The 11,483-nt window shown below is 45.0% G+C and overlaps 1 protein-coding gene across 2 annotated transcripts in view; it reads right to left on the bottom strand.

Moving 5' to 3' along the window:
* Positions 1–341: 341 nt before the first annotated feature.
* Adipor1 (adiponectin receptor 1) overlaps positions 342–11,483 on the bottom strand; it is a 20,346-nt gene continuing 9,204 nt past the window's right edge. Inside the window, exons 3-8 of one of the 2 annotated variants that reach the window (XM_021197930.2) lie at positions 9,033–9,149; positions 8,204–8,375; positions 6,991–7,177; positions 4,791–4,978; positions 1,441–1,634; positions 342–1,164 (exon numbers count right to left, since the gene is read on the bottom strand). In XM_021197930.2, coding sequence (XP_021053589.1) covers positions 1,036–1,164; positions 1,441–1,634; positions 4,791–4,978; positions 6,991–7,177; positions 8,204–8,375; positions 9,033–9,149 — 987 coding nt within the window. In that variant the 3' untranslated portion in view covers positions 342–1,035. The remainder of the gene's footprint in view (positions 1,165–1,440; positions 1,635–4,790; positions 4,979–6,990; positions 7,178–8,203; positions 8,376–9,032; positions 9,150–11,483) is intronic. The other variant, XM_021197931.2, reaches the window with a different exon arrangement.

Raw genomic sequence — 11,483 nt, 5'->3', positions numbered from 1 at the left:
TTCTTTTCCGAGACAGTCTTGTATATACCTATCTCCTTGGTGTTGGTGTTACAGGCATATCCTACCATGCTTGATTTATCTGATAATGGTGATAAAACCCAGGGCTTTGTGGGTACTAGGCACACACTCTACCATCTGAGGGACACCCCCCAGTCTGCGCTGTTATTTTCCTAATCAGGAATCTGTAAGGTACTAAGTTGTAGTAGAGATGAGAGGCTAGGAACTGAGTTATGCTCATTCACTGACCACACCCGTCTCACTATTGGTATGATTCTGATTTGTGTCTGAGTAGAAGCTGGAGCCTTAGGAGTTGTGTGCAAACAGTCGAGACAACACACGCTAACTCTTTGAATGCCAAGCGCTGTCTGTACTTTCTTTTATTATCACCATAATCTTTGCATCAAGATACATAGCAGTGATAGCAGGTTTCTTTTTTTAAAGCTTAGTATTAAATATTAAATATCTTCCCCATTTTAATTTTACATTACTCTGCCAAGAGAAAAAAAAAAAAAGATTTAAACTCAAGTTACTTGAAGCCTGGACGTACTTCCATGATTAGCCGGGCTACATCAAGGCGTGGCTTTGTTTGTCCTAGAAAGATGGGACCAGGTTATAATTGTTTCTGAAAAGTGTGCTACAAAAATGGATGGCCCGTTATCAGCCAGGTTACAAAGTAAGGACAGGGGTAAGGGAGGGATATTTTCTTCAAGAAAAAACAAAACATAATTTCTGAAGAATCCCAGTTCATAATTTTTTTCCCAAAATGGCTGGAGGAATGGGTAAAATCTCAACATGAGTTCCCACGTCCTATCTGTGAAGGAGCAGCAGTTGCCTTGCCGAGGTGACTGCCGGGAATGCACATGGGAAGTGTACTGCCCGGAGGCTGGGACAGTGAGCTGATGCGTCACTGGTACTGACTTCTCTAAGAGGTTTCTTCTAGAAACAGACAACTCAGACTCTTCCTCATACTTCAGCAAAGAAGTTATTTTTAAAAGCACTTGGGAAGTTCCTCCTCCACCCCTCAGGTGGGGAGGCTCAGAGAAGGGAGTCGTCGGTACAGCCACCTTCTAGGCCATAACGGAATTCCTGAAGGTTGGACACGCCATAGAAGTGGACGAAAGCTGCTGCCACCACCAGGACATGGAAAATCTGATGAGACTGGAACTGTGGGAACAAACAGAGACCCACCTTTAGAACAGAGGAGTGGGAGGAAACATTTGCCTCTTCTGGTTTCTCCATACAAACTGTTTTACATCATAAAAGTGATACTTGTTCTAGAGCATTATGAGAAACTCTGACACCAGGGTTGATCTCTTCCTCAGACACAACGTACATTTAAATACTTCATGACCCAAATCTATCACCACCTTCTTTCTACTCAGAGCTCTGACCCGGGCCAGTCACTCACCATCACAGGCCCCGCTAAGAGTCATTTCTTACCCATATGTCAAATTTTCCAGGAAAGAAGCGCTCAGGAATCCGAGCAGCATAAAGGCCAGCGCCGGTGATGTACATCACAGCCATGAGGAAGAACCAGCCCATCTGGCCCACTGTGGTGGCCTTGACAAAGCCCTCAGCGATAGTAAAGTGCATGGTGGGTACAACACCACTCAAGCCAAGTCCCAGGAACACTCCTGAACAGAACAGACATGACTGTCAACAGGAAGTAGCTACATGAAGGCACTGCTGTGTATCTGGAGTTGATGTATTTATGAAAAGCAACTGTCTTCTCATGAACTATACATGTTTAAAAATATTTAGGACCTCTTTTGACCTCTGTGGGCATATGAACATACATGACAGACACAGATTCACACATATACAGATAAAATAAATGAAGCGGGGAGCTAGCATAGTGGTGTACTCCTTTAATCCCAGAATTCAGGAGGCAGAGGAAGGTGGATCTCACTTAGTTCCAGGCCAGCCTGGTCTACATACTGAGTTCTGGGTCAGCCAGTATACTAAGACTCTTTCTTGAAACATAACAAGTTTGAAAAAAACCACAGAGAGACAACAAACACACCAAAAATAAATAAATAAATAAATAAATAAATATTTTTAAAATTTGTTAAAAATCATCTGATAGTGAACTTGGTATGAGACCTACAACAAGCCAAGACCTAGCATGGCTCCAAAGCCAGAAGAGTAGATTCCCATTGAGATCCCAGAACAGGATGAGGAGATAGCTTGGTGCAGTGGTGTATACTGCTCGCTCTTCCAGAGACTTCCTAGCACCCAGGCTGGGCAACTCACACCTGCCTCAACTCCAGCTCCAGCAGATCTCACACTGTGGCCTCCACAGGCACATGCGCAGACAGAGACACATAAATAGTTCATTTTTTTAAAGATCATTAAAAAAACCTGCACAGAATCTAGGTAGTCAAAATTCCAACATGGGTTGGGGAGCGGTTCACAGGGTCCCACCCCAGAGGAGCTACGGACAGCTGACAGACCTGGGAAAGCGAGCCATCTTTCTTTGAGGGGTGTGGCCACTGGGAGGCCACCCATGCTTCAGTGATGGCTCCACACCCTGTGCACATGGGCAGCATGAGGTTGGAAGGGGTCAGGCAGGGAATACACAGAACCAAAGTACACAGCATCCAAGCACAACATTCTTACTAACACCACAGAAGACTGAGGTAATCACAGGTCTGATCATCTGAACAGACAGAAGTCTACACTGAGGAGGGCAGCTGCCTGGAGCAGCAGGGACACATGAATGTGTAACAAAGGAGGACCGAGTTCTTGTTCCCACACTGTACAGAACTGGGGCAGAGACTGACTGTTCTACTTTGCAGCAAAAAGCAGATCACTGAGTTCAAGGCCAGCCTGGTCTACAGAATGAGTTCCAGGACAGCCAGGGCTACATAGAAAAACCTGTCTTAGAAAACAAAGAAACAAAAAACCCTAACAAGGGGCTGGAGAGATGGCTCAGCGGTTAAGGGCACTGACTGCTCTTCGGAAGGTCCTGAGTTCAAATCCCAGCAACTACATGGTGGCTCACAACCATCTGTAATGAGGTCTGGTGCCCTCTTCTGGGGTGTCTGAAGACAGCTACAGTGTACTTACAAATAATGAATAAATAAATCTTTTTTTTTTTTTTTTGAGACAGGGTTTCTCTGTATAGCCCTGGCTGGCCTCGAACTCAGAAATTCACCTGCCTCTGCCTCCTGAGTGCTGGGATTAAAGGTGTGCACCACCACACCAAGCTTAAATGAATCTTTAACAAACAAACAAACAAACAAACAAAGAAGAATGGCTCAGCAGTTAGAAGCACTGGCTGCTCTTTGATGGGACCTAGGTTCCAGTCCCAGTACCCACACGGCAGCTCACAGCCATCTATATTCCAGGAGGTTCAATACCTCTTCTGGCCTCTGTAGGTACCAGGCATGCAAGTAGTGCATAGACCTATGTGTGGGCAAAACACCCATAAACACACTACATATAAAATAGAAAAAGAGCTAAGGCATCTGAGAGCTTGTGGTAACTGGTGGCACTGCTTCAATTACTAAAAACTTGAGACTCTAGGTGAATCAACATGTAGGAAGATGCTTGCTTGCTGCTGTATTAGTTGCTACTAGTCGTTATGCACAAAAGTATTGTATTCATCAAACCAGGTATCCCACGCCTGGTAAAATGTGCCAGGGTGTGTAGTTTTTTTATTTAAGTTTTTTTTGAGATGGGGTCTTGATCTGTATATCTCCCTCACTGCCTTGGAACACATGCAATCTTCCTGCTTCATCCTCCCAAGCACTGGGATAAGAATCACCACACCTGGCTTGGGAATGCTAATTCATTTTTTGGTTTTTTTTTTTGTTGTTGTTGTTTGCTGGGTTTTTTTTTAAAGATTTATTTATTATTATATCTAAGTACACTGTAGCTGTCTTCAGATATACCAGAAGAGGGCATCAGATCTCATTAAGGATGGTTGTGAGCCACCATGTGGTTACTGGAATTTGAACTCAGGACCTTCAGAAGAGTAGTCGGTGATCTTAACCACTGAGCCATCTCTCCAGCCCAGGAATGCTAATTCTTCATCCCTTGTCTTAGAGCTTAGGATTCAGTCACAAGAACGACTATGCTTGCTATACTTTCACAGCATCAAAGCACAGATATGCTTGAAGCTAAGTGACCAGCTGTATTATGACCTAACCCATTAGCACTGAAATACCAAGGGCAAACAGCTTTGAAAATTTGCGCCACTCTGAGTTTTAAACATAAATCAGTTCATGTGGATTCTGTGAACTAAAACTTAGGGTTGGGCTGATTCAGTGCATGGTCCAATACCCCTGAGCTTTACAACACTGTCTTCCTACCCGCTCAGGCCCCTTCCCTTGTCTTCTCCCCACTCTGGTATCAGGGATTGAACCCCAGGTCTTGAATGTACTGGGCAAGAGGCAAACACCCTTCCTTGGAACTATGTCCAGCCCTTTTATCTTTGAGACAGGGTCACCTGGCTGGCCTTGAACTTGATCCAACCACATCAACCTCCTGAGTACTTGGAATTAAAGCAGAGGTTCTCAACCTGTGGGTCTAGACCCCTTGGAAGGTTGAAGAACCTTTTCACAGGAGTCTCCTAAGACCACTGGAAATCAGATATTTGCATTACTCTTCATAACCGCAGTAAAATTACAGCTATGAAGCAGTAATGAAAATAATGTTATGGTTGGGAGTTAGCATAGCCTGAGAACTGCATAAGGGGTCACAGCACTAGAAAGGCCGAGAACCTCCAAGAATGCATTGATCCAGCCACATTGGAGGCATGGAATGCCAAGTGAGTCGCTACTCACCTGCTCTTGTCTGCCGGTGCTTGGGAGTGGCAAACCGGTCCCACTGTGCCACAATGATGGCAGAGATGCCCAGGACACAGACGATGGAGAGGTAGATGAGCCGTGGCTGTGGGGAGCAGTAGAAGGAGTAATAGAGCCAGGGAACGAAGCTCCCCATAATCAGTAGAGCAATCCCTGAATAGTCCAGTCTAGAAGTAAGCCACAAAGATCAAACACGTGAGCATGAGAAAAGAATGCCTGTGGCTCATGACCCAGTCAACTGTCTTTCACCTGCACCCAGACCTGACCATCTCCAGCCTCAACATTCCCTATACTCTATCCTGTACTCAAAAGTTGAGAACATTTTGCTTTCCAGTAAAAAATTCTCCAAGAACAGGGTGGTAGTGGTGCATGTCCCTAATCCCAGCACTAGGGAGGAAGAGGCAGGCAGATCTCCGTGAGCTCCAAGCCAGCCTGGTCTAAGGAAGGAGTTCCAGGTTACCCCTACCCCCACCCCCGCCCCCTTCAAAAAAAATTCTCTAAGAAGGCCAGGTGTGTGGTGCATACCTGTAATCCTAGCACTTGGATAGTGGAGGCAAAAGGTGGGGAAGTTCAAGGCTACAGAGTGAACTCAAGTCCAGCCTGGGCTGCATCAGACACTTTTAGAACATAACACTCAGGCTCTAGGTTATTTCCCCAATCTGATGGAGTTCTAAAACTAAAACCCCTGGATTAGGAGCATCATTAGGGGATGCTTTGTTTGTTTGTTTGTTTGTGAGACAAGGTCCTGCTAAAAGGTCTTATACTCATTTGGTAAGCCGGTCTCTAGCTTTAGTTCCTGTTCCTGCCTCTGCCTCCTGAGTGCTGGGATTACAGTCATGTGCTACCGTGCTCCACGTAATAAGTACTTCTGTTCCTGTTCTTATTGACTTTTTCCTTTAAATTATTTATTTGTATGTTCACTATGACCTGAGAATGGAGGTCATAATTGGTTCTTGCCTTCTACCATGTGGGTCCCAGGATTGGACCTGGGTCATTAGGCATGGTGGCAAGCGTTTTTATCCACGGAACCACCTAACCAACTCTCCTTTTTTTGAAGAGAGCCTTGCTTTCTATCCCTGGATGCCCCGAAATCCACTAGGCAGCCTGGGCTAGCCTGAACCTTACAGCAGTTTTCCTGCCATAGCCTACTGAGGCTGAGATTACAAAATGTTAGCTACCAGACCTATTTTATCCTTTATGATTTTAGACAAGGTCTTGCTATATTTACATTAGGCTTGCCTCAAATTTCTGAGTTCAAGTGGTCCTCCTGCCTCAGCCTATTGAGTAGCTTAGAACACAGGTGTATCCCACCTTCCTTGAACTTTAGGGTTTTTTTTTTTAAAAAAAGATTTTTTTAATTTTTATTTATATGAGTACACTGTTGCTGTTTTCAGACACACCAGAAGACGGCATCATATCCCACTACAAATGGTTGTGAGCCACCATGTAGTTGCTGGGAATTGAACCCAGGACCTCTGGAAGAGCAGTCAGTGCTCTTAACTGTAGAGTCATCTCTCCTGACCTAAAAATTTAGTTTGATCTTTATTTTTTTAAATGTTATTTATTTCTCACCCTCCTTGAAACTGATGTGCAAAATAATACAAATGTACTCTCATTACTGGAGTTACTGGGAGAAATAAAATAATCTACCACTATCACTAAGAAAGCAGGAGCAACCACTACCCAAGTAAACAGAGTCCCTGCTGAGCTGGCCCATGGACTGTGCCTGGCAGACAGCTGATGCTTCTAGCACCGTCTGGCCAACAAGATAAGCTTTGCGTGGGGTCAGAGCACTGGCAGTCTGAAGCGCACACTGCCTGCCATATACCACTTGGCCCCAGTCAATAGAAAGATAAGCTAGTATTAGGTGCATAGTCTTGAAGGCAATCCATCAGCACCTCAAGTTTCACAAAAGACACTAGTGTTTCAGTAGAAAATATATCCCAGAATTGGTTTCCATCTGTTGAGGAGGTTGTGGGAAGCTTATCATGAAGTTTTAGTTTCTATAAGAAAAACTTTGTCATTTTGCTCTAACAACAGAAGAGAAAACTTCACTTCCCCGGGCACAACAGGAATCTGTTAAGAATTCAGCAGCTCCAAGTGCTTGCTTAGCTCTGGGACAAGATGTGACAATAATACACATGGTCAATAATACGCTATAGCTGGCCTTTTAACTTACTTGGAAAAAGTCCGAGAGACCTTCTCTGAATGACAGTAGACAGTGTGGAAGAGCCAGGAGAAACTGAGGCAGAGCACCGCGCCCAGGAAGAACATTCCGAAGACCACCTTCTCCTGCAGGGGAGCCATGAAGTACATATTTGGTCTCAGCATCGTCAAGATTCCCAGAAAGAGAAATAGCACAAAACCTGCACAAGACAAAAGGGAAACCCCCTGTGAGGAAACGTGGACTACACACACCAAGGCAGCCACTGTTTCTATCAGTAAACAGTAGAATTAACTGTGAGAGCTGCCATCAGCCATCCAGACAAACCAAGACAGACATTTTTATCTTATTATCTCTTAAATCATTTACTTATTTTTATTTTATGTGTATCAGTGTTTTGTCTGCATGTGTGTCTGTGTGAAGATGTCAAATACCCTGTAACTGGAGTTATGCAGTTATGAATGCCACAGGCATGCCAGGAGCTGAACTTGGATCCTCTGGAAGAACCACCAGTTTTCTCAACCACTGAGCTAATTCTCCAACCCTGACATTTTTATTTTTGAGATAGGGTTTCATATACTCCTGGTTGGCCTCCAACCCCTGTGTAGCTAAGGTAACCCTGAACTTCTCACCTCCCTGCCTCCATCTCCTGAATACTGGGAGTGCAGGCATGTGCCACCATGCCCAGTTTACTTAGTGCTAGGAGTCAAAGCCAGGGCTACTTGGAGCTAGGCAAGCACACGCTCTCAGGCCACAAAGTATTCATCTGTGAATAGTAGCAGTTTGTTTTTAGAGTGGCAAGTTAGGAGTCAGGAGTTCCCACTACACGGATGTTCCAGCAGGAAGCCAAAGCCAACATGCAGTGCCATTCCCTCGTGTTCTGGGCCTTCTGTCTTGTGGTAAAGACCAGCAATCAACTGTCAAGTAAGGTGAACGGTAACCTAAAAGGTCAGACTCCTGATATCAACTATTCAGAGAAATTTTATTCTCTCCCCATGGACAAATTCCTTGGCAAATAAGATTGGAATTCCTTTTTTGTTTATTTCTTTAGTTAGCCTGGAACTCCTATGTAAACCAGGTTGGCCTTGAACTCACAGAGATCCAAGTGCTGGAATTAAAGGAGTGCATCACCACCAACGACCCAAGACTAGAATGATGCCCAGTGATACAGCACTCACCACTACAAACTCGTTTCTTCGTTTTTTTTTTTCTCATCTAAATCACTCACCAAGCAGATGTGTCCAGATGTTGCCAGTCTCTGTGTGGATGCGGAAGATGCTCTTGAAGCAAGCCCGAAAGGAGGGCATAGGTGGTCTGTGGCCGTGTAGCAGGTAGTCATTGTCTTTCAGCCAGTCAGGAAGCACATCGTATGGGATGACTCTCCAACGTCCCTCCCAGACCTATAACACACACAATGCCTTTAGATGGGCTATAGTGAAAAGTAGCTTTCCTGGAAATCCTCACTGAAGAGAACCTGCTTAGGAGGTGGTCACTCAGGCTTCAGGTGGTCCCAAGTCCCAGGGGAATAAGTCTGGCCTTGGAAATACCCAGCAGGGGAATGGCTGATATGTTGTCCATTTTATAAGGAACCTCCTTTATGCTCCTTGAATTTTCAAAATTAATATACTGAGAGAAGACAAAGAAATCATAAGCATGTTTTTCACAAACACAAATCTCTCCTCTGATGTTTTCCTGGAGTCTTCTGGCTCCTGCTCCTCTCTCCCTGTTTACTCCTCTGAAGTTCTTACTGTGCTAGTTCTGTATATTTGTAAAGCAGGAATTCTTTCTTCTTCATTTTAAAAGTTATATTTATTTAGTTTATATGTGTATGTGTGGGCATACAAGTTCAACAGTGTGTATGTGAAAATCAGAAAATTCCCACAACTTGTTAGAATTACTCTTTTTTTTTTACCACCAGGATCAAGGGATTGAACTTAGGTCATCAAGCGAGTGTTCTTCAACTCCAGGTAGGCTTGCCAGTTAGAGACATCCCAGACAGTCTGCCCTGCCCTGCCCACCCCACCACCACCATGTCCCTTCCCGGCTCTAGGCTACACCTTATATACGAACTCCTCCATCTTCTCCATGGCATGGTGGGCTTGCAGAGGAAGCGTCAGTACCCGAACCTCCTCCTCCTCTTCCTGAGGCACCGGGCATGCTTGTTCTTCTTCAGCCTAAGGGAACACAAGCACCAGTCTAGACATCAACTCCTAAACTGCACGTTTCTGGGGAGATCCAAACTCACAGCATCCCATGCACCCTCATCCTCAGAACGCTGGGCCTCCGCCCCCACAGCATGACACTGAGTTTGCCGCAGTCATCTGAGATTTCTACTTTGTCTATACTGGGGTGAAAGTTCGGTTTGGCACACAGGACACAGACTGAGACTACCATTGGAAGAACAAGCCTAGACATTTTTTAAATTTTTTTTTTAAAGATTTATTTATTATATAACTAAGTACACTGTAGCTGTCTTCAGACACACCAGAAGAGGTCATCAGATGTCATTATGGGTGGTTGTGGTGAGCCACCATGTGGTTGCTGGGGTTTGAACTCAGGACCTTCATAAAGAGCAGTCAGTGCTCTTCAGTGCTCTTAACCACTGAGCCATCTCTCCAGCCCATTTTTTAAATTTTAATTTCTTATTTATATGAACTTTGTTACGAGTATATGTTGCCTTAGATGCTATATGCCTGTTCTCTTAAAACATTTTTTACAATTTGTGTGTGTGTGTGTGTGTGTGTGTGTGCACTCATTAAGACAACTTGAGAAAATTGGTTCCCTCCTTCTACTTTGTAGGTTCCAGGGATCGACTTCAGCTCATCAGGCTAGACAGCAAGCATGTTTACTCACTGGGCCCTCTTGCCAGCCCCCATTCTGTTTTTGAGGACAGGTAGTCCTCAACTTTCCCCAAATTCCCAAATAGTCTTATCTTCCAGTCTATTAATTCTCTGTCTCTCTGTCTCTGTCTCTGTCTCTGTCTCTGTCTCTCTCTCTCTCTCTCTCTCTCTCTCCCTCTCCCTCTCCCTCTCCCTCTCCCTCTCCCTCTCCCTCTCCTTCCCCTCCTCCTCATCCCCCAGGTCTCCCTAAACAGCTCTGGCTGGCTTAAAATTCATCATATGGACCAGACTGGGCCCTCAAACCAAGAAGATCCGCATGTCTCTGCATCCTGAGAGCTGGGATTCAAAGTCTGCACCATCACACTCAGTCCCAGTCCACTAATGTTCAAAGCAGAACGACAGACTTAGTGATGACTGTGGCAATCTTACTTGTCGCTCTGATCACATACTCTGGGGTTGCTATCATGACAACTGTGACCAACCCTGATGGCGTATACTTTTAATCCCATCACTGGGAGACACAGGAGGATCATTGTGATTTTGGGCCAGTCTAGTCTACTTGGTAAGTTAGTAAGTTCTGGGCCAATCAGAGCGCATAAAACAACAACAAATAAATAACTGTGCTTGCAGAAGACCCAGGTTCATTTCACAGCACTAGCATGGCGGCTCACAATGCCTGCAGCTCGGGTCCTGAGGGATCTAATTCCTCTCCTAACCTCCACAGATTGTTGCATGCATGTGCTGTATGTATTCATAGCTCTTTCTTCCTCATAAATACATATCTCCTTTAAAAATCAAAATGTCAATCACTTCCCACCCACAGCAACTCCCAGGCATATGGGTCCTCTGAACTGGTCCACCCAAAGCAGTAGTACTGACTCCTGGACACCCAGCTCAGCAATCACACCTACCTACCTACCCACCCACCCACCTATCTACCTACTTATCTTCCATCCTTCCCTCCTTCCTTCTTTCCTTCCTTTCTATCTTCCTTCCCTTCTTTCCTTTATTTGAGACAGGGTCTCCCTACGTAGGCCAGGCTGCCCTGGAACTTACAGAGATCTGTTTGCCTCTGTCTTCCCAATTCTGGGATTAAGGATGTGTGCCACCATACCCAGTTAAGCATAGCAATTTTTGTTGCTGATGTCATTATAGAGAAAAGGATTCTATATAGTCCAGGCTAGGCTCAAATTTGCAATCCCCCTCTCTGCCTACCAAATTCTGAGATTAACAGCATATATTACTATACCCAGCACCCAAGAAAGTACATGACTTAAAGACAGAAACGGAGAGACAGAGCAGCACAAGGCTGTCTCTGGCCCAGGGCTCCAGAACATAGATGGAAGGACGGTAGCTCACTTTCTCTGAGCTATGTTCACACTCTCTCCTGTGTAAGACCCTAATCCCTCTAATCCTTCTTAGAGTTTATGGTGAAACTTTAGCTTGTCCATCACAATCAATACCCACTCTTTCTCTCTTCTCCTTAGAAACAAAGGTTCATTCAGGATGCCAATGTCACTGCAGTTTTAGATCCAGCTCCTTAAAGGACAAGTCCCAGCCTTCCCAGGAAGACCATGGCAGTGCTCTGGCTAGGTGCTACACAGCCTTCCCAGGAAGAACATGGCAGTGCTCTGGCTAGGTGCTACACAGCCTTCCCAGGAAGAACAT

This window comes from Mus pahari, chromosome 5 (genome assembly GCF_900095145.1).
Source record: "Mus pahari chromosome 5, PAHARI_EIJ_v1.1, whole genome shotgun sequence".
In the NCBI taxonomy this organism is placed as follows: domain Eukaryota; kingdom Metazoa; phylum Chordata; class Mammalia; order Rodentia; family Muridae; genus Mus; species Mus pahari.
This window is presented reverse-complemented; position numbering and strand designations above follow the sequence as displayed.